Source organism: Dermacentor andersoni, chromosome 2 (assembly GCF_023375885.2).
Source record: "Dermacentor andersoni chromosome 2, qqDerAnde1_hic_scaffold, whole genome shotgun sequence".
Lineage (NCBI taxonomy): Eukaryota > Metazoa > Arthropoda > Arachnida > Ixodida > Ixodidae > Dermacentor > Dermacentor andersoni.
The window spans coordinates 60,410,636-60,434,093 of record NC_092815.1 but is presented as its reverse complement, the minus strand read 5'-3'; the positions used below and the strand labels follow the sequence as shown (position 1 = coordinate 60,434,093).

The following is a 23,458-nucleotide window of genomic DNA, read 5'->3' as shown; positions in this document are numbered from 1 at the left end:
GAAACCAGTGAAAATGCAAAGGCAGAGAGATAGAAAAGTTTTGGAGGTAACAAGCACCACGTATGCCCATGCACTCTAATGTTTTGCAATTTACGCTGGTTCCGTGCCATGGAGCTGTGCATAGGTTAAGCCAACTTGGACAATCAAAAAAAAAAAAACAGACAATGCTTACAGCAGGACAAATCAAATTACAAATGAGTATTTGTCGTTTTCTTTACACCACAATGTTCGTACTGTTTGTTTAATTACTCAGGTATACATAAACCAACTAAAAGAAGAACTGTGCCTTCAGTGCTTGCAATATACTAAAGGGGCTCCATAGACATCGCAGTCAATTAAATCAAGCAAGATTCTTTGTGTGAAAAGTGCAAGAGTGCTGACATAAAAATAAGGATGAAGTTTCTGGAAAGGCAGCAGTGGAACAGGCTGTGCAAGACCTGAGCCTGCAGCTATACAGCACGGCAGTGGCACCTTTGTACTAACAGCATGCACTGTCAGCCAGATATGAAATATGATGTCCACTAGTTCTTTCTCAAAGACATTCCACAGCCCTCAATTACTTGTGCACCACAGTCACTCAAAAGAGTTGAAAATAAGAGTTAAATGCACACATGTGGAATTTCAATTAAAAGAACATGCAGACTTGGGGTTTGATCATTGAAATTTTCCCCACGGTATTTTGCAGAATAGGGTTCGCCTGCTGTCATGCATCAGTCATCATAAAGGTAATCAGAAGATATCTATTAGACAGCATGAACATGTCAGTGCACAAAATGTCACAGCATCTATGCAGCATGGCTCGGGCACAAATGCCGGCATCAAAACATTGCCCCTTTTAAGCAGCCATGCTCACACTTGATAACCTTCCACAAAACAAGCTAGTTTCATTGCCCCAACAGTGGACATAATGAAAATACAATTTTGGTTCATTTATTCACCTGCATTTCTTCAATTGACCAAGGAAACCACAGCTTGTCTATACCTATGCTTCTCACCATCAGATTGCTTGGCTGGGCATCTCATAAAGTTAGCAACTTAGGGGCTTGTTAAAAAAAAATGCCACTGTTGCTCATTTATGGCATAAAATACTTCGATAACATGCTCAGAATGCAGAAATATGACTTGAAATCTTGCATGGCAAAAAATATTAAATTTGAAGAGCAGAGAATTGAGAAAGTTGCTTTAAATTCATGGTTGGGGGCAGTGCAAGGGACGAAGATGAAGAAAGCAAAATGTCAAACATGACGAAATAGCAAAAAAGTAAAATAATCAGCTTCAAAAAGTGGCAAGCAAAGCAATGGCTGACAACAATATCTTCTCTTTGAACTTTGATGTGTTGGATTTGATTGATGGCACACGCATGTATAGTTAGTACTAATCAGATAGCTGTGCCTATTTAGCCTGCAGTTGTACTTGTCTGCTTGTTTTGTGTAGTTCAAGGAGATAGTCAGCCATTGCTTTTCTTGCCGTTTTTTCCTGCTGATTATTTGGAATAGGAATCATGTTATGTTATATATTTTTTTTTTCACAATAAACCTTTAGTTGCAAGTTCATCGACCCCCCCCCCCCCCCATGTCTGTCATTTCGCTTTTTTCATCTTTCTTTGCAGTGCCCCCAACCATGACAAATGCTCTTCATTTATGAGCATGCATCACCCCCTTCCATACTTGGAAAATTGTGGGAGAAAAAAAGCATCATTGTTTTGAGTGACAGTGGTAAGAGAGAAGATGAAAAAAGCAAGACAGACATGTCGCTTGAGCACTTATGTATGCGAAAAGCACCTGCAGGCATTAGCATAAAGAAGAGGCATCACTACAAAATCACGGCCCAGTGTGGTAATGCTCACGACAATGGCATTCTCACTCCCTGTCATCCATAGTTTCATCGCTATGAAAACTATTCAGGTTTAATTTATAGCGAGATGAATACTGAATATCTTTTAACTTTGACTATAATCATCTCACGGATGGTAACGTGGCCTACTTTGTATTGAATTCTGAGGTTTTATGTGTCAGAACCACGATTTGGTTGGGAGGCATGCCATAGTGGAGGACTCTGGATTAATTTTGATCACCAGGGGATCTTTAACGTGTCCCCCATGCACAGGACACAGGTGTTCTTGCATTTGACCCCCATCGAAATGTGGCCGCCGCAGCCAGGATTCGATCGCGCAACCTAGTGCTTAGCAGCACAACCCCATAGCCGCTAAGCCACCATGGCAGGTTTCACATCCTATGGAAGATGTCATGTTTGTTTTGACAGCAAGCAAATTTAACGCTGATAGAATGACTCCAGCCTGCAAGGAACGCTTACCACTATCTCGTCTAGAAAATCTTAATAGATAAAAGTGATGACAGAATGTCTATGTCAGCTATGTCATGAAAGAAAAAAAAAACCAAAGGCCCTTTCTTAAAGAAAGATGGTTGAACGCAAAGCTATCCCCCAATGCAAACTGAATCAAAGTCAAAATCCAAAGCCAACGACCAAAGAACGAACCCAAGAAATGCTGAGCGACCCAATGCTATGCATATGTGATTTCATTGCTTGTTTAGGATTGCATTTTCCAGATCCTAAGACGAGCCTGTGTTCACATGCACTTGCTGTCTCCGATAAGCAGGGAAGCTCAGCTAATTGCAACAGGGTCATGCCTAGCAGACACAACTTGCGCTTCCAGTGAACTTTGTGCATATGTGCTACTCTTGCTGAACTTGTAGCTTGGCGCCATTATCAGGCGCTGACCAACCGGCCAGTCGACGCTGGTGCAGTACTGCGAATGTAAAATGTGTACTACGCAGATGTGTAAATTGACTTTCCTGCATTGCCTTTTCGGCGCTCACGGACGAATCAGTAAGACATAGCAAGCTTCGCTTTAATAAAAAGAAACTGTTTGTCATCCTGCACGCATCACAGGCTATCAAGGATGTGGTGAAACACACATAACGAGGTAGGCTCAAGTGATGATCACTTGCAACGAGCTGAGATTGTCTAGATCCGCTTAAGGAGTTTATTACCAAGTGTGTTGTTCATTCACGCTTAACTGACCCTGTACAAAATTAAGCGGCCTAATCGTAGTAATAACACCATGCTGTAAAGGAAGTGCACCATAGAGATTCATATTAATATAACTAGAGGGAAATGTGGCACTGCGATCGTTCAACCATCATGGGAATGATGGGAAGTACAGGCTTTGGATTGGCATTCTGTTGAGTGGTGGACTAGCCTACAAGTATATTTTGGTAGTTTTGGTTTCGCTCCAAGCGCAATTGCTATAACCTGCAGTGGGACAGTGCAACGCACTGTCTCTGCCTTTGTTATGTTGCTCGAATGGCGATAGCGCGCTGGGCCAGCGGTTGGGACAATGTTTGTGTCGCGGTGTGGTGTAGAAGCCCTGACGAGAAAGCGACAGCATCGTAAATGTTGAAAGAACGTTTTGACCATTTGGACCTTTGTTTGTTAAGTCTGTTAGGTTGCCGCTGTAGCGTTACGTGCTTTATGAAACTTCAGAAAAGGAAAAAGAAGGCACTACTGATATAAGACATATACAGTTGTACTTCTAGTGGCTTGACAATCAAATTTTATTGAGGGCTTCATTGTGCATTGCTCGTTTACATGCTCATTGAAATGTGTGTTTTAGGACTGAGAACACAAACTTGTGGTAGGAAAGGTTGCTGCTTCATGGCTGTAGTCAAGTGTCGCAAAATTGGTAAGTGTAAAGCCATGCCGTAATGCTTCAGAAGCAGTATGTCAATATAAAATATAATGAAGCATACCCGTAGGAGGCCACAAGCGTCCTAGCTAGCACTGCAACAGATGTGCTTAAATGTACTTGAAGACGTTAAGCAATCGTGACAGCAGACGCAGCCTTTCGAAAGAGTGAGAGAGTTCATAAGTACCTGTCGTCTGCGAGAAAAGTCTCGCCTTTGCAGCGAGCACACTTGTAGCATTACTCTCAAGGGCGCAACACTACCTCACAATACATTTTTACTTCCATAAATACTTGATGAGTATCTTTATGTAAGTACATGCACGGTTGTTATTGCTGTTGCAAAAATAAATTAATTATTCTATGGCGTTAAATCGGGAACAGAATCGCACAAGAATGCATAGCCTGGTGATAAACGATAGTAAAGCATGCTTTCATCTCAAAGTCATACAAAGTTTATGTAAAGTGTTGTACATTGTATAACATACTGCAGAAATAAAATTAGATTTTACGCTATAACATTTGAGTATAGCTTCGTTTACTGCGCCGCAAGCAAACGCCACTAGTCTAAAGATCGAAATCAATCCAAAGCCTGTACTTCCCATCATTCCCATGTAGGTTGAGGCAACACTCATGAGAGCCCCCCCCCCGTAGACACTAGCGCCACATTTCCCTCTAGGGTATTTATTTAGAAACTCTGTGCAGTGCATGCTTGTGTAAGTATATGGCCAGTGAATGTGCCCGACACTGTCAAGATAGCTACATAACTAACACTGCCAGAAGCTTAAGTGAGCATTTACTTTTCTTTATTGTTGTCGATGTCTAGCTGGCAACTGCTGTCAGCTGTAATGTATTCAGGACAGGCTAAGGGAACGGCCGGTGTAGTACAGCTACTGAATATTCCGTAAGCAATGCAAAAGCTTTTATATGTAGCACACAAATCTGTGCAAGGCCTTGTGAAGCCTGCCAAGGTTCAGTGAAATGAACCTTCGTGCATTTTTGTTACGGACCTTGGCGAGTGTAAGCTGAGGCGGCACACAAGCAAAAAGTATGCCCCGCGCTCACTTTCTGCCGGCCGCACATTGTTTGAATGCAAAATCGCATCATGAAGCTAGCTCTAGAGGCAAGTACTAATAGTGGAAACAGATTCTCGGCACATGACCACAACGCAAGGCCAGTTCTCACTGGCTATTCTCCAGCGTCTTGATGCCAGGGCCACACAACTTACTGCCAACAAAGACACACTCTTTTACCCTTCCTATCAGCCAGGCAGCACTGCCTGTATACAACGTAATTCGACAGCGATACCACGCCAACTTCGGTGGGATCGGATTACGACAGCGCTATCGCGCGCGTGCGTCAGCCGCTCAAGACGACCCCTCAAACGCACGCGCTACTGTAGCGGGCAAAGAACCCAGTAAGTTTCTAGGTATACCTGTGCTACTTGGGACACCATAACGACGACTCGCAAGCGGCCAGGTCAAGGTGCAACGCACAATCCGCCAGTGCGTTGTCGTGCAGAGCTCTTGCTTCGCGGTTGCCCCATCCACGCTCGCCGCCTACCTAATTATCTCCAGCGCGCCAGCGATTAGCCCAAGCAGCAGCGCTTTTTTGGCGGATAGCCAAGCGCTTTTTGTCTCTGCAGTTATTTTCGCCTGCACGCGAATGCGCGCGTATTGAAACCACTCTGGTCGAGATGCGGCCTTGGACGCAAGCGAAGCGTGAGGAACGACGAACAGCGTTTTTGCCCCAGTGTGACAAAAAAAAGAACGGACAGCGGCCGCTCGGAACAGTTTGACTGTGAAGAAGCTCCACGTCATTCGGCCGACGTATGCCGTTTCTGTGCGTTATAAGAGCAGATGTTGATGTAGAGCCGACAACGCCGAGAAACTGCGGTAAACCAATACCATGCAAACTCACTACGGTTGTGACACGGCTTTGGGCCGACCTGAGAACGCGTCAAATATTAAGCGGTCCTTTCATCAGTATATTTCGGAAATGATAGAACACAATAAACTACCACGTAAGTTTCGCAAATTCAGGGTACAATCACCTTGGACAGATTCCTGTAAAAGGGAAATGATCGATTCTTTCACGATCGGACGAGCGAGTTTACGAACGCTACGGCGTCAAAGACTTTCAAGAACTTCGCTAAGCAGTGCTTAGAGAATTAAACGAAACAAGTGATGTGTATACGCCTCCCCTTTTGCCGCACTTACCTGAGACGTTTCAAGGCTGGCGAGCACACTGCTGTGCCCGTGATGGTGGTGTCGCCGATGGTGGTGGTGACGCTTGCCATGTTTCTTGCTCACTTTAGGCGACGACATACCGCCGCCAACAAGCATTGTGCGCGCGTTTAGCAACCCAACGTATATGACATCGCTTCGCACAGCGTCATCCCAACCCCCCAATATGTTTCCGACGCCCGTCGGCTGTCGCCTAGCTACACCAGCCACGGCCGCCTGAGCGATACAGCTTCATACGGCTCTTTGATGTGCGAATGTTTATGAGTTTATGCACGCAGCTTTCGCATGACGCGCCACAAGTGGCGATGTCAGAAAGCTTCTTTTTTAAAAAAATTGTAATAATAAATTTTTTTAAGTTTTACGTTAAATCTTTTATAAATGCTTACGTTTATATTTATAATGTTGTCTTCTTATTCACTTTTTGTGGGTTATCTGCGCTAGCTTTCTGTGACTATTTGTTTTTTTTAATATATAGTTTTCTTGTACAGAAAAATGACTAATTTTGATAAATATTTAAATAAAAATTACGAACACAGCCTAAGCATGAAATACATTGGCCACATCTCGCTCACACCGCTCAAAACAGCAGGTGTCAGTGGTATCAGCAACATTGCGTGCGACATGGAGGCGTGCGACATGATAACGCGGGTTATAACGGTATAGTTAGCAGAAAAGGGTCGATACCTACGGCCAAACTAGCCAAACGCGCATTGTTTATTCGACGGGAAGTGTGCGGCTTTGAACAGATGGAAAATATGAGCCCAAATCAAGTGACGTGTCCGCGTTACACTTGTGAAACGTGCAACAAGGCGTTCATAAGGAGGTGCAGCCTGGCGCGTCACAACAGTGAAGTTCATTCTATACCAATGTCTTGGGGTAGCTTCAAATGTGACCAGTGTCATAATGTCAGATATAATCAACGCGAACAGCTCCTCAGACACCTAATCGAGGTGCACAAATTTGAGTACAAGTACGAACAACGACGGTTTCGCTCCTTGCAGGGTAAGAAATTCTTGGGAGGGAACTGTTCTTTCATTCAACGCGGTTCATGGTTAAGCAATAAATTGTTTGTTGGAAGCGACAGAGTGCTTTTGACAAAAATACAAGCTGGAGGACGCAATTATCCTTCAGGGTGGTCTAACTGTAGGGCTTTGCAGCTGGCGAAGGTGTGCTTTCTCTTTGATGTACTAGGAATGTTCATTGCAAGAGTTACGCTTATAGTTAATGTTTATTATTTCTGACGAAACAAATCCTTACAATTTAACTGACAGTCAGTCAACTAACTGAACGATCAGTCATTGCAACTAATCAGGCGCCCTCTCTCTTCCGTGGTAAAGGGCCTTGTCAGTAGGACTTTCCCATCATACATATCTCTCTTTGCCCTTTTATTTATATTATTCCTGTAATATTCAATTTATGCAAATGTTTGCGCTGATTGAGTCTGCGTTGTCATAATATATTGATCAAGGATTTTATAACAAATCTGTTTTTCAGATTTCTTTCGCTGGAAGCAGAATGAAGAGAAGAGGGAGAAAGTGTGCTTTGTCGCAAGCTCTAGTGGGAAACCAATGTACGGTGGTCGCATCAAACGATGGTATGTGTGCCATCGGTCTGGCATTTACATTCCAAGAGGCAAAGGCCGTAGGCGGCTGAAGTCTCAAGGTAGCTGCAAAATTAATGCACATTGCATGGCAACAATTACCACCATTCAGGACACCCAAACAGGCGTTGTCTCGATTGTCTACCAGAAGCAACATTATGGGCATGACATAGACCTAGGCCACTTGCGGTTGAACAAAGAGGAGAAGCAAGTCATTGCACAGCAACTTGCTCAAGGCCTACCTGGTGACACTGTGCTCAAGAATGTGAAGAAAACGCTTGGGCGGGAGCTTCAGAAGATACACCTGATCACCCGGAAGGACCTCAACAATATTGCCAGGCGTGACCTTGGAACTACATTGGCCCGGCTTCAGAAAGAGGGACCTGTTACACCATGCGTAAAAGACATGAAGTTAGAACCGCCATCCGAATCGTCCAGTAGTTGTTCATATGATGTGGACGAAGGCATAGGCGAGTCCTCCAACCATGCTCCTGCAGGAAATGAAAATGTTGTTGGTTTTCCCACTATTGCCTTCCAAAGTGGCAGCCAGCTTCCATTGGCACCTCTTGTCATCAGCCAGCAGAATGGTGCACCATTGGTCTTCACGTCCCTGGTTCCCACTTCTCAGAATGGTGTCTTCATTTTGAGCAATCCTGGAACCACTGTGCAAAGCAGGAAAAACTTGATATTTCCTTCTGTTAGAGCTAGTGAAGCAAGAGAAAGCAGTACTCAGCAGAGCCTGTTGAAGTGCAATGCCACAAGTGACTTCGTATCAGTGAGGAGGCTTTGCCCAATTAGTGACTCTACTAGTGGTAACCATTCAGGACCAGTTAGCCAGGCAAAGAAGAGTGTCTTGGAAGCAATCTGTGAGCTGCACAAAAAGATCAACATGTATTCTGGAAGTGATGACAAGTTAAACCATCTGGAAATGGAGATCCGGGGCCTCACTCATTTTCTTGACTTTGGCACGGTTAGCAGGGAGCCTGTGGACTGTGGTGCAATGGAAGAAGTTTGTTTTGATGGTGCTGGTGCAGAGCCCCGATGCCAGGACTCATCGGAGTGCCAAAGTGCAGTTGTCACGGAGAAGAAGAGCAAGATACATAGGCAGGACCATCTATATTCAAAGCAGAGTGAATGAATGGAGTGCATTGCTTGGGGGGTGCACACCTGCCTTTACCAGGTGTTGCATTGGAGGAGTTGCTGACATTGAGTCGAGAGATACCTTATCAAGATGTAAATCCTGTTTCAAGCTTGTGGAAGCAGAGCTATCTTTAAGCTGTGCAGTAGTTCTCTTAATGCAGTACCTTTGCTACCATGTTCTTAAATGTTGCAAGTATTGCCCTTCACGGCACTAGCTTTTCAGAATCACAGATGTGCGCAATAACTTGGATAGATTTCAGCTCTGGTCGTGTGTGCAGCGGCCTGCACACTTTTAGCGAAGTATGTCCTGTGTTTCAAGCTGGAGTAGTTATAGATTGTACACTCGACCAGTAGATCAAAGTGGTACACAATATATATGTTGAGTTGCAGTGTGTCAATAGCTTCTGAACTATTAAGTTGCTAGGAATGCAATTTATCACTGCAAGTTTCTTTCTTTTTTTCTACCTTTCCTTCATTTATGCCACATTTTTGTTCCTTTGACTATAAAATGTAGTTGCTCCTTGAAAACAATTGTTTTCTGCTTGTTGTTAGCTCGCATCGCACTAATGATTATAGGAAATGCACCTGCTCTGGTAACCAAGGTGCTTTTTCACATGAATGTGTGTTTGCCTCTACTCGTTCTAAACAAGGACTCTAGGCATTTACTTAAATCATTTGATGCATTGTGGGCTACCAGTCAGCTGGATAAATGCCTGCTGTGCAGCAGCAGATATGTGCAAATATTTCCTGCACCGTTCAGGCATTTTTTTTTAAGGGATCAGTGCAAGTAAGGGATTCTTACTTTATCCAGGGATGCCATGACATACTGGTGAGCTGCAATATGCTGCACGCAAACATGTTCTTTGTGTACTGTGTGACATGGGTCATCCAAGCGTCAAATAGTTTTTACCTTAGATGGAAGGCAGTGTGTACGCTGTGTAATATTTTTTAGACTTGTGTACTGCCTTTCAGGTAATTACCTACGGAATTAGGAGAGGGGTTATTGTGGTATAGTTTCAGGTGAACCTTTTTTCTCTATCGTGAGCAGCAATCTATGCACTACAGTGAAGGAAATGCAGTACGAAAGGCTTGGCAGCTAAGCCCCTGCTGTATAGAATCTCTTGTGGCTCAAACAATCGCTCTTAGGAAAGAGCCGGCGAGTGCTCAAACCGTGAGGTAGGGATGTGGATCACTTTCTTTTTGGACACGTGTTTTTGCACTTTACTCTCATGAATGAGGAGATATAAGAGAAAGCATGTTTGCACAACTCAAGATGACAGACCAGCATGAAATTTAAAGGAATTGTGGTATTGGCTAGTTTGTGAGCAGAGGTAGAGTTTCCCAAGAGATGACGACAAAGCAGAATGGCCACATTCTGCTTCAGTATTGCAGGGAAGCAATGAATGTGTTTGGATTGTTTCAACACTTGGTAAAGGTTAAAGCTGTTGTATGCTGTGGCTGAATCTGGTACCCTAGGTGTTAAAAATAGCTGCCTAAATCGTGGATATAGTCCGGCGTAATGCGGGCATGTGCCATGTGCAGTGCAATTATTCTATGCTGTCGAAAAGTAGATGCTCTACTGTCTAGCGCCACGGTGCAGCCAGTTTGACTGGTGTCATTAAGGGTGCTTTGATGCGGCTAGTACAGACATAGAACATGTCCTATCGCGTGTCGGATCTGCAACACTGGAGTGCATCGCGTGTTAGGTAGCTTGGCTGAGCGGCAGCATGCTGACCACATGCTGACCTACAGTTTGGGTGCACAGAAGAGAGAGTGCCGAGTTTGCACCTTTGCCAAATGAGGAAGCTCTTGCTCACAGTGCACTTGTACACATGCGCTACGACAACGGCCAATTGGACGATGCTGCAGGCCACATTTTTTATACTGAACTATACAGAGGACAAATTTTCAGCAATTCTGGCATTGCTGGCATGATGTATCCAACTTTGCCCGCAGCTGCTTGGCATGCTTGTAATGCCAGACTATAGCCATGCCTTTAAATCTGGACTTTTGGTGCCAAGCAGGCAATAAGGAGCAATAATTATGTTGTCAAAATGCCTGGGTGATTTTCGAAAAATAGTTGGCCTCTAGTTGGTTGGGATTTTTTGTCCGTCAGCAAAAAAAGAAATTGAACTGAAAAAAAAAGCATATCTTCTTTGGAATCGGGTGTACAACACACAGCTCAGTATTCATTTCAATAAAGAAAAGCACAAAACGAGTGTCAAAACTGCATGATGGATGGTATAATGCCTGTGAATAATGCGAGGCATGTTTCTTCTACCCGTATGTGTTTCCTGGTAAAGATTATGGTTGCATAAGCTGCTCCGGTGGGAAAGGGACAACAGCAGCATACGTGTCAGTGAGTGACATTGCCAGACTTCATATAAAAAGGGAGGCCTGCCTAGCAACTCATTCAATTGATTCCAAGACCGCTGTGGGCAGACCATGCAAAGACTTCCGAAGGGCAACGTGAATATGATGAGTGTTGAAGAGTGCAAAATCATAATGCTCAACAACGGTGTCATGCTAAGAGTAGGCAGAACAAAAAAAAGCATTTCATATCCCCATCGACGGCATTTGAGTGGTTTTCTAACAGCTTCGCTGGACATCCACTTTCGCAGGGTCGCGATGGCGAGTCAATTTTTAGTGGTCCTAATCAATGCAATGTGGCTTGTCCACAGTCATCGACAACGAACTTGTTCACAAACCTGCACCCCTAGTATTTGTTGCTTTGCTAGGTGGTTCATGCCACAGCCATCATGGCTTTATGTTAAAGCCTCAGGTTCTAGAAATGCATGTTGGAAAGTAAGTTTCACAGTCAACATTGAAGAGCCACCAGAAGAGGTTGAAGCACATATCCAATTCAGCAGCTGCTTAGCTGCAAGAAATTGCTGCTAGGAAGGCGAATCTACATTTTGTATGTTTCCCTTGCCTTGAATGTTTGCCTTTAGCATCCTTAAAATCTTTTAAGTGCCCTTGAATTTTGAGCTGAATGTTCTGTACGAATCCTGTGAATGATGTGGATACCTACAACATTTCTGAATCATTTTAATTTCATGTTCTTTGTGTGGCAATAATTTTCATTTAGCCTATAGACCAGAATATGCAGGGGCAGCTATCTTTGCCACAGACTGCGGGAGCTGGCGGAAAGAATGAAAGAACTGCGATAATGCTCAGCCTGTTCTTATCACACGGTCGCCAGCAGTCGTAGTTTCTGATCATAGCTTGATCATGGGCTGCACCGTCGTCAAACTTACTGTGGTGTGCCATCATCTGGCGACGGGGGTTGAGCTTAGGTGTGCTTGCTCCAATTGGGTGTGCAAGAGTGAAAGATTTCGCTCTATAATTTATATTTATCAACATATTTTATGCCATTGCAATTGACAAAAATAATTGATTAGAATATTAAAAATTAAGTGCTAAATACAAACCATCATTTAATTTAGTGACATGCATACTCAATTGTCAAAGAAATTATCTTATGCTGTGAAATTAATTATTTATGAACGTAAAACACTGAACAGCTTTAAAAAAACATGAGGAAAAGCATGCAGCAAAATAGCAGAATATATCGGAAGAAGAATTTTGGATTTTGCTCATAGGAAAAGCTTTATAAACTTGCTAGGTTAAGCATCGTTTCTTTCAAGTGTTGTGTACGAGTTCTTAGGCGGTAAGCAATTACTTAGCCTTAGGCAGATGTTGACAAAATCCACAATGTTGTGTCAAGCTGGTGTGGGAACCCCAGGGTGACTTAGACATCCATCTCGTTTCTGCAATTTGGTTTGCCCAGCTTCCTCTTTCAGTAAGAGCATCCAATTTGCTCTCGTAAAATTGTGCTTTACTAATACAGTTTGTCTTAGTTCGATCATATCAAAAATACTTTTTGTTTTTGTGTATTCAGTGCTTGTGATACATCAGCAGCTGTCGTAGGCTGTTTTTCTGGAGCAAGCTTTCTATAGCGTTTTTTTACTGCTTCCAATATGAAGTAGGAAGACTGGTCTCCAAGCAAGCGACATGTCTGTGCTACGAAGCCGAGAGACAGGGCTATATGTGGTTAGGTTTTTTGTTTTAGCTGAACACTGCGCAAAATTAAAATGGCATATGCACCATTCTATTGTCTCTCTAGCAACGTGAATCTTGTTGCACTTGTTCTGTTTTTGTGAGGCTTGCAACAACTCACTGTATTCACCACTGTGCACAGTCTGCCTTGTTCTTGTGCAGCAGTTAGGTGTCCACTAACGGCTATAGATGCAAAATTTTCAAAAATTTCGAATGGCCTGAAAAAGTATTTTTTAAATTTCTTTAACTATATTCAACTTAATGTCTTAATTCAATATTTTTTAACTATGTTTCATACTGTCCACTACAATTATTTGTAGTGGGGATATTCTGTAAGCTAATAAAGGTAAAAAATATTAACATCCTCAATATATTTTATTCGCATAACTAGAAATAAGGTTAGGTAAGCAGATCTGCCGCGGTCAACACGCACACAAGAATATGGCACAATAAAATGGCAGCGTGCACTTTGGAGCTTTCACGCACAAGCTATGTGGCGCAGTTGTCCTCTTTCATTCGAGCGAGGGTCAGTTCAATAGCGCAGTTTCAGTTTCATCTCTTGGTCCTCTTTCTGCACATAATTTTATTTACATTTTGTGTTAATTTGGGGGGCTATAAATTTTGCCCAATTGTTCAGGTGCTTGGGGGAAAAAAGCAGCTACGAAAATACATTTGCCACAATATGTAGTTTTTTTTTTTTTCAACAATTCTCATCTTTAATGATGGCCAGCAGCTTTATTCAGATAAGGTGCAATGCCACGCCAATTCGAGAAGAACTTGTAGCCTGGCAGGTGGTGATTTGGGTTCCAAGGTATACCTTGAAGGGTTACACGGCATTCTTGCGCTCTCTGGAATTTCCTGTAGGAGGCAATTAAGGCTCGAGCGATGATGTCGAACACATTGAAAATCAACAGGAAGGACATGCCCACGTACATCCCCATGATGCTTCCCATGCTGCTGACGAGACGGGGGACCTGCGGCAGATATAGTATTCCAAGTTTGTATTTGTTCTGTCTGACATGCAGTGTGACGAGACAGCTAGCTCAGACTGATTGTGTGCCTTGTGTGTGCCTTGTGTATGTGCTGGAAATCATAGCAACCATATACTCGGGACAGCTAACTCCCAACACAAGTGTTATTCAGGTGTTTCCAGAAATAAGAACATGCGCTTGATTATGCAATAGAACTTTTACCACGCAACCACGAGTTCTGTAGCGAAGCGGAGGAGCATTTGGCGACACTGAAAGTGTTGCTTGTACGAGCAGCATTGTTAATAAAGCCATGCATTGGGTTAGGGATGCGTTGGCTTTTCTGCAAAGCTTAGTCAACCAGTGGCAGAGATTGCTGCATTTGTATGTGTGAAATTCAGAGTGATAGGGGTGAAGGGCCGATATTCCATTGCGTACACTTGAAGCGTAGCTTCTAATGCACATGAGATTGTGTCTTCCAACCCCACCCCCTCCCGACTAAAAGAAATATAAATAAATACATAAAATAAAGAATACTGCCAAGCCTATGTGAATACAGTTTTACAGAGCTGTGGCTGTGTCCTGAAATAGCTCCGCATGGGGCGGACCTTATGGATAGACAGGAAAATAAGTGCTATATGCGACTAATAAGGCGACAGCAGTGATTCGTAATATTACACACCGCAGCAAGCATTCTCCAGCTGGCTAGCTGTCGCTGTGAGTGGTAGGTGTGCAGACATATCTTTTTACTATCCAAATAGGTGGATTCATGCTTGAAGTCTGACGAAATTGCATGCATGTTTCTGTATATTAGAATTCAAGTACAGGGTTTAACATCTCGGTGCAACACAGGGTCTTTAAAGACATCATATAGTAGAGTAAGACTTGTTGCTGGGTGAATTGGTTGAGATCTAATGAATACATTGTTGCACCAAAAGGAAAATAAAGACTTAGTTGGGCAAGTAAGAAATGATAGGTCAAGCGCTCGACCGATCGTTTCTTATGCATCAACAATTTCAATACGCGATGATTTGTGTGAATTCATGCGCCTGAAAGACTTAATTCTGAGCCAACATCAATGCCGACAGAGCGCCGCGCACTCTAGGAGTATGTTTAGTAAGTACTTACCGATGAAAATAATAATTGAGAGAAAAACTTTAACAGAAAGGAGAGCGAGATTTTTATGCTGCGCAGAGCTGCTCAAATATGTGCGTTGCTAAAGTGCGCAAGTCGATATATACTTGCCGTCACTTTGGGGTCATTTTTTCTGCGGTATCCTTGCGCACTTGCCAAGTAGACGACGACTTCCGTCAGTTCTTTGCGACTTCTGTATAGGGGAGAATATGGATCATGAACTGGTTTCCATTCGCAGGAGCAGCGTCGTGGCATCTGCGTCATGTTTCTTCGTCTATATATGTTCCCAATATTCTCAATGCTGCAGCAATGCAAATACCTTATGCAGGCACTGAGGTCATCACTTATCAATGACGGTGTGCAAATAGTAATATTTGAGATCGAATCGAATACGAATTGAATAATGCCAGAAGCAAATCGAATCAAATATGGAATAGTTTTCGAATAGTGAACAGCCATTAGCACCAATAATATACAACAATGTTTTATTAGTTGGTCTCAGTCTTTTCGCGAGCACCATGATTCGACTTTGTTGCGTTTGTGAGCTGTAAATGTAGCGACTGGCAATATATCAAGCTGCGACATTGAGTCCCTCTGAAAGTCAGCAGATGAGCGGACTGGCTGCAGCGGAATATCGCTATTCGATCGGCGCCAGAATTTGTGCGTTTGTGGCCGTCGCTTTACTTCGGAGGATTACTACCACACTAGCGTTTCACGAGTCCAGTATTTGGGTAAGCGCAAGGGGACAGGGCCTGGCTGTTTGACCATGCCGTTTCACGGGATGAGCAGAAGCGCAAATGTCAATGGTCTGCACGGTGCAGCCACCTGGTGGCATAGAGCTGAACCACACATAGTAGCAGTAATGCAATGTATTCTGCTTTACTGCTGGTGCAAATTTTTTGCAAGAGTGTAATCGCTAACACGTTTTTGTAAATGTTTAAAATGTTTTACATTTGCTTAGAGCAATATTAGCGCTTTGTTTGGCTGGTTAAGCTCTGCGCCAGCAGGTGGCTGGACAGTGAAGACCGATCAGGCCGCTGACGTACGTTTACGGTAAACTTCATGAGGTTGAGTTTATGCCTCCACGCATCCGTCGAAATTCGCAGCTCGCCTGTGGTTACCGGAATACCAGACATGTTCGGCGCTGCGACAGAATGCTTGCAACGCACGCTGCTTCGATAGCTCTCGCTTGGGGTCGAGTGCCAAGCAGGTGGCGGAGAGTTTGCAGACTTCGCGCCCGCGCTCCTATAGAACTGGAAGTCAACAACACAGCGTGCCATCATGACGCAGAGCCAGTGAAGGTGGAGCTTAACCCCGATCACTCGGCAAACAAGTTGAGGAGAAAATGCATGACTATGGAGGAGGGTAACTTGTAATCGACCGTAGCTCTCTTAATAGACAAATTGTGGTGCAAATGATTAACTTTAGCTGTACCCTACGCGTCTAAAAAATTTGTCCGAACCGTTTCAGGGGCCCTTTAATTACTCGCCAATTTACCAAGGGACTTTATGCTACGTCGCGTTCAAGTATGAACCGATTTCTAAAACATCAAGCAACTTAATTGTGTCTGAGCTCGTGTGAGCACGTATTTAGGAACTAAGGCGAAGTTTATTTGTATGAAGGAGAACCTTTTATTTCCTCACTCCAGTAAGCTTCGATCGACATTTACTGGTACGCTGATGACGTCACCACGCGGTTACACGAAAACGAAATATGTGTGAATGTGGGACCACAGGCCTAAAATATAAGTATGTTGAGATGTTATTACGCTTTCATTAACTGCTACAGCTGTGTGCCTATCTTGTTGAACGCTCGAAATTGTGTTTTCCGAGCTTCGCATGTTGACAGTGTGTATACTTATCCGTACACTAAAAAAATTCACGCAGAAACTCCTCCCGGAGTTGTCTAAGTATGCGTAAGCATTGTGCCACTTGCTCGTTTCCACGCAACACTGTGTTCGTATCAGTTTTATGAAACTTAATCCGGTCACTACAAACGACAGCGCTGCGGTGATACGAAGTGGTGCGAACGGCGGCGCAAGGTGCATTTATAACGCAAGCAACGTACTGCAGGTGGCGGAGCCAAATGCGCTGATCGCGTTTCGATCATTATAAGCCGTTATCGCTCTTTAGCGCCGTATCCATCCGCATCGATCGAACCATTATGAACCGTGATGAAACGTAGACCGACGGCGGCTGCGTATATGGCACGGTCGCGCGGACTATCTTCAAAGCAATCTGCGATGCAGACAGAGTGTGCCGACTGCTGATAGCTCCGCGCGTTGTGCTTTCGCCATTTCGTGTTGACGAGAGACGCCCACATCTTGAAAGCGACCTGCGAAATGGGCAGGGTGCGGCTTGTGCTGAGAGGTTCGTTCGCGTTGAAGCGACAGGCAGCATGAAATTAAAGTCGCTCGCTGCTGAGGGCTTTATCTTGAGAGCGATCGTATTACGGGACGGAGGGACGGGCGGAAGTTTGTCTCGTTGGGTAAGCATAGAAATTCTTACGCATTAAAAAAAGTGATAAAAAAAAAAGAAAAACAGGAAAGGTGTGGCAATTTTCGTAATATCGTTTCTGTGCTCTTGTATCTTTCGCTAGCTCGCTTTTCTGTGATTTCACCAAAATAATATATTTATTGTTTTTCGGACTGTTGATTTCATTAAAGGAGTAACTTTTACTCCCTTATGACTGCAGCTTTCAAGCAAGACGAAGGAGTCGAATGCTTGGATGGGGTAGCAGCGGATTACACATGTACAGATAAGCAGACTATAGTACGTAGAACACATGACCACTGACAAGACTCCCAGTGCCAAGACACCCGGCCCTACGCGACACAACCTATAGTACGCAGTCTACGAGTCTGAGCGGCATTGCTCGCCTTGACTGCAGCTCTATCTTATTCGAAACTATAGGACCGATTCGCTCGCGCATACGAGATCTATCGGCGTATACTTGCGTGGCTAGTGAAGAAGCACACGAATGTTAGCTGAGGATGGTAAAAAGACGAACAAATCTCAGTTCCTTCACAGTAATGATGACAAATTTTCCACTTTACTGTACGGGCACCAATTCTGCAGTATAAAGAAGAAATTCTGTATCTGGCCATAAACAGAATATTGAATAAATAAATAAATAATATATTTCTTCCACAGAAAGACATTTTCTATAGTAAAAATATAAAATTTCCGTCGTCGTCTTTGATGTTACTTTTCACATTTATTTATTACACTGTAATCTGCGATCCGTGCGCACTTCACTGTTTTATTCAGTTCTTGGTTCTTCTCGTAGGATCGTAGCGATTGAAGTCTGCATTTAGCGCGCAATAAGTGGCGACGACCGGCCTGTTTCCAGAGTTATTACTTTCGTGTTTCTCTACAATGATAGTAGAGGCACCCAGCTTCAGTCATGTTTTGAAGCTTTGTAGTTTGGCAAGTAGACACTATGCACGGCAATCTGCCTCGTACTCTGCTACCGAGGCTGCAGGTGCACTCACCTGCCGTTGCGTTCATACCCGGCTTGTTCCTCCAGCTGCATGAAATTGCAATAAAAGAAATCTGAGTACGTTCTTTATAGCTTCGCTGGGTAGGGAACCAAAACATTTGTAACTTATAACTTCAGTGCACACATGATGCACACGAACAGTATTTGTCGACTGTTGCCACAGCGCGTGTAATCGCACCTGTGCGCCGCATACTGTGACTATTGTAAAAAAGTCGCACTTTATGTTAAGTGTTTACACAGCACACGGCGTTAGATAAAGAAAGACACTAAACAGAAAAACATGTTGAGCTATATTGGTAAGTTGCCCTTATACAGTCGAACGCCTTTATACTGAAATGCTTGGTGCCTCCGAAATCATTCGCTATAAGGTCACTTCGCTGTAAAGGCCGCGCACCGCGCAGCTCGCAATAGAACCGAGACAGAATTATTCCTTCGTTATACAGGTCATTTCGTTGTAGAGGCGTTCGTTGTGGAGGCTCTAGACTGCACAGCACTAAAGAAATGGCACTCCCATCGTGAGAGGACGCCTGATAAGTCAGAACAGACGCTTACCGCATTAGCGCGGTCGTGATGACATGGATTTTAAAGGCGTTAGCTCGAACCTAGTTATTTTTATCGATATAAGATGGACTACTTTGCATTGTGAAGCTGGCAAAGACTGAGCTTAGCAAGTTTTGAGAACATTTACTCAGGCGCAAATGGCCCAGAGACTTAAAAGAAAAGAACTTTGAAATCCATGACGCCTTACTGACTACCGGCGCATGTATTTCGGCGCGAAATAAAATAAGGAGAGAGAGAGAGAGGTGGGGGTGGATTTCGACTTTTATTTTCTCTCCCAATAATGAACGTGTTGCCGCGAAATTACCAAAAATAGAGTTTGAAAGAATACTTGATCAGCCTGAACTACTTTAGTGTTCTTAAAGACACACTTTGGGGACACTAAAAATCAACGTTAACTTAAGCTCTGTATTAGTAACCTATGTTTCCACCCCAGCAAAGTGGACACTCTTATCTTGGTAGGAGGCTTGGTAAGCAAGGAAAAAAAATCAAGGGCACTTCGGCATGCCTACGTGGATGAATGCGAAAGCATTGCGACGTGTCTCCCATGACGCCTCGGCCTCGCTCGCGTATACTTGTGTGGACGTACGTACAAAGGAACCGGGCAAAACGACTGACTGATAAGTCGAAGGGTCATCCATCGGAGCGCACTACAGAACTCACCGAAATCACTGCACCGACTAGCAGTGCCGCGACGCGCGGGGCTATAGTTAGACAGGCCACACAGTTGCCGCATCCCGGCAACTACAGCTTATGGAACAGTAATCTTTACCAGGAAACGCTTGCGGTGAACACTGCGCGCGAAGGTGAGCTTTCTGGTTCTTTATTTTCTTTCCTCCGCGCGGCCGGTGCCGCCGCTGCCGCGGATAGATGGATGGATGGATGGATGGATGGATGGATGGATGTTATGAGCGTCCCCTTTGGTATGGGGCGGTGGGTTGCGCCACCAAACTCTTGCTATTATACTGCCTAATGTCCTACCTAGGTTAAAAAGCAATAAAAAAAAAGCCGCTATGAATTCCCACAACCAAATTTTCTGACCCCTATTGCGAACTTTGCTTTTGTACGTCTCCGTTTTTGTCGTTTCCCTAATTTTGTTCCACCAATCTTCCTATCGCCTCTTACTAATCTCTATTGCGGACAAGTTTACTTTTCCCCTGCTCTCGCAGAACCCAAGGGCTTCAAGGAGGCCAGTGGTGCATAAATCGACCGCTGGGTAGACGTCTTCACATTCTAATAAAACATGCTCCATCGTTTCCCTAGCTTTACCGCAGCAAATGCATGCTTCTTCTTTATTCTTATATATCGTGTTATAGGTGCGTGTTCTGAGGTATCCCGATCTCGCTTCGAAATTTATTGAGCTTCCCTTTGAGTTATCATAAATTGTTTCTTTCCTGATTTCGTTTTTTCCTCTTAAGTAGTTACTCATGGCAGGTTTCTTTTCCATTGCCGCCACCCATGAGATTATTTCAGCCTCTCTGACTTTCCGCTTGACCTTCTTTGTTGCTGTGTTGCCCACCCTACAGGCCGCATACTTGCTGGTGAGCTTCCTAGTTCTCTTACCCCACTGTGAATCAATGTTTTTCCTCTACAGATACCTCAACACTCTCCCAGCCCAATTACTTTCTTCCATATTCCTCAGTCGTTCTTCATACTCAATTTTACTGCGAGCTTCCCTCACTTCAAAACTAGTCCATCCCATATCACCCTGCATCGCTTCATTTGTAGTGTTCCCGTGAGCGCCCAATGCGAGGCGACCCACTGACCTTTGGTTCCCATCGAGTCCTGAATGTGCCTCTGATGTAAAGCAAACAACCGCATTTCCAAAAGTAAGTCCTGGAACCATTACACCTTTCCACATACCTCGGAGTACCTCGTACCTATTGTATCCCCATAGCGCTCCGTGCTTCATTATGGCTGCCATTTCTCTTCCCCTTCACTGTTATTCTTTTTTTCCTGTGTTTCCATATATCTATTGCCTTCGTTTATCCATATACCAAGGTATATATATTCTGTTACTCGAGGTATTTTCTGGCCCTGTATCGCCACTGTCTGTTCACTGTTTTCATTGAATACCATAACACCTGATTTTATAACACTAAATTTCAAATCTAAATTGGTGCAAAGAGGTGAGCACCATCTGGTGGTACTTCAAGGAACTCAGCGCCTATGGGGCACGCGCCCCCTGCCGATCGGCTGTGACCACGTGACTTATGTACCATCTCCGGCGACGCCGCCGGATTTTCCGCTTCATGAGCCATTTAATGCTTTCGCATTAAAAGAAGAATGGGCGGCGACACCACGCTTCCACCGTACCAGCTCATCGTTATGTCATAAATTTCGACGGCGTCTACTGCGTTCTATTGCGAAGTGTTTGTTGGTGAACCAGGATCGCACTGGCATTTTAAAGCAATCAAAGGCTCAACCTACGAAGCTTCGAGAATTTTTTTTCGGTGCCAAATGGGCCCAAATGCGAGAAAGCATTTTAAAATACTTCACACCGTGCTCAGGTATTGGCGCTTACTTTTGGGGCGCGAAACTTTGGTGAAGGGGAAGCAAAGTCTTGCGCTGCAAGGCTAACTTTCGAAAAGCAAACAAACAAACTAAGCCTTAGTTGTGACAGGAAGCTTTATAGCCTTCTAGGTTGTTTAGTATTGATCTTTAGATGTTTCATTTAGGAGTGTAGCATTTCAGCTGTTTGCGGGTGTGAAAATTTCACTCGAAATAGCCTTTAAATGTGCGATACGTAGACTTAAATGACGGAAAGTCATCTTAAGCGACCGCGAGATGTTGCGCAGGACAGCATAATGCTCGAAGAAACTCGATCTCTTCGTCCTTACGACACGAAAAATCGGTTTACAAGTGAATTATAAAAAAATGTTAATTAGCTAACCTCACACTGTGGTTTGTCGTGCAGGTAATGTTCGCTTCTTATATTAAAGCAGCTGATGCCACGACGGAATTGCGCAATGTCTGACACAGGCGTTTTTAATGACTCCTTTTATCTCTCTCTCTCTCTCTCTCTCACACACACACACACACACACACACACACACACACACACACACACACACACACACACACACACACACACACACACACACACACACACACACACACACACACACACACACACACACACACACACACACACACACACACACACACACACACACACACGCACGCACGCACGCACGCACGCACACACACACACACACACACACACACACAGAGTGTAAAATATAAACTGTCCGGCAGCAGAGCTTTTACTTTGGGCTTTGCTTTACGTTCTTGGGCGTTTCCTGCCTTGGCAATTTTTGTTCCCATAGACGCAGCGCTATATGTTCACGGCTGTACGACAACCCTATGCGTACGTTTGCGATAAGAACATTATGTGTTGTCTCACAATGTTTTTTGTCCACTTCAGAGAAGATGCTTGCCACGAGTACTCCACCATCCTGCATGACAGAGAAGTATGTGCACGACAACGCCAAGGGCGCAACAACAAAGAGCGCTCACAGAATTAAGACACGTGATGGCGAAAGTTTAACCCTTTAAGGACGCGGCGTAAAAATTACCCGAAGCAAATGTTTATCTATCATCGAAATGTGCAAAATACATCGGAAATGTGGATATTCAACGAAAGGAAAGTATTTCTGCTTAAAAATTTTCAGCGATAGGTTTTTTTTTTGCTTTCCGGCAACAGCTGGGAGAATACTGAAAGCCCCCATGCCACCTATGGCTTCATGTGTACCTTATAAAGACAGTTTTCGTCGGATGTGAAACAGAGGTGTACATTGCACTTCCTCTGCGTTACCTGTGTGATACCACTGCGGCCAAAACCTTTTCATCGGTCTTTCTCCTCTGTCGCGATTTCAAAACGAAAGCGAGTCGCGCACCGAACTTCTTCCTTGTCCTCTGTTCCTGCTCTAATCCAATAAATAACGCTTGGTATCTGTCATTCAGTGTTGGCCAAAAACATCTAGCCAAGAACTCCGCACTCAAAACAGAAACAAAGCAATAAGAAATGTTTTGTTTTCGTTCGTTACGTTTAGGCAACACCTGTCCATGAACAGTTTAAAATTGAACCTCAAACGTAATTGTGTGCTGCAATAAAACCTAGTTCACGCTAACCTAAGCAGGCCGTCAATGATATTTGCGCAGAAGGTAAGTAGAATTAAGAAGGTAACTACAACGCACTTACCTTTAGCGAAAAAAAAAAAAATTCTGGGAGAGAAGAAAAAGTAAACCAAAAATTTTCTTCACGCTAAAATCGCCTTCGGTAGCATTAACTCGAACAGTGCTCATCCATTGTTATTAAAGAAATGCGGAACACGGGAAGGACCGAGTGTTATATGACCAGAAAAAAAGAAAAAGCTATTTTCTTGCAACTCTCGTTGCAGGCAGCAACGTTTGGGTATAACGCACATTTTATGGCGATATCGGTTAAAAGCTCCTTTCAATTACGCCGCCGACGACGGCGGTCGTAGTAATCATCGTCAAGTCTTTGTAGTTATAGCGTCGTCGTCAGGTCACCTTCTCATTCTTA

The 23,458-nt window shown here is 43.9% G+C and overlaps 3 protein-coding genes across 5 annotated transcripts in view; 1 reads left to right on the top strand and 2 right to left on the bottom strand.

The window, feature by feature from the left end:
- LOC126542223 (uncharacterized) overlaps positions 1-6,203 on the bottom strand; it is a 90,584-nt gene extending 84,381 nt beyond the window's left edge. For all 3 annotated transcript variants that reach the window (XM_055077085.2, XM_055077083.2, XM_050189181.3), the window contains exon 1: positions 5,923-6,203. In XM_055077085.2, the coding sequence (XP_054933060.1) occupies positions 5,923-6,048 (126 nt within the window). In that variant the 5' untranslated portion in view covers positions 6,049-6,203. The remainder of the gene's footprint in view (positions 1-5,922) is intronic.
- A 354-nt stretch (positions 6,204-6,557) lies between these two features.
- Positions 6,558-9,220, top strand: LOC126542224 (uncharacterized). Its single transcript, XM_050189182.2, has 2 exons — positions 6,558-6,951; positions 7,444-9,220. Exons 1-2 carry the CDS (start codon positions 6,696-6,698, stop codon positions 8,685-8,687), a joined length of 1,500 nt encoding a protein of 499 aa, XP_050045139.1. The 5' UTR covers positions 6,558-6,695; the 3' UTR covers positions 8,688-9,220.
- A 161-nt stretch (positions 9,221-9,381) lies between these two features.
- Positions 9,382-23,458, bottom strand: part of LOC126542591 (uncharacterized) — a 133,940-nt gene continuing 119,863 nt past the window's right edge. Inside the window, exons 8-11 of the mRNA XM_055077086.2 lie at positions 22,316-22,367; positions 18,344-18,378; positions 14,962-15,043; positions 9,382-13,722 (exon numbers count right to left, since the gene is read on the bottom strand). Coding sequence (XP_054933061.1) covers positions 13,465-13,722; positions 14,962-15,043; positions 18,344-18,378; positions 22,316-22,367 — 427 coding nt within the window. The 3' untranslated portion in view covers positions 9,382-13,464. The remainder of the gene's footprint in view (positions 13,723-14,961; positions 15,044-18,343; positions 18,379-22,315; positions 22,368-23,458) is intronic.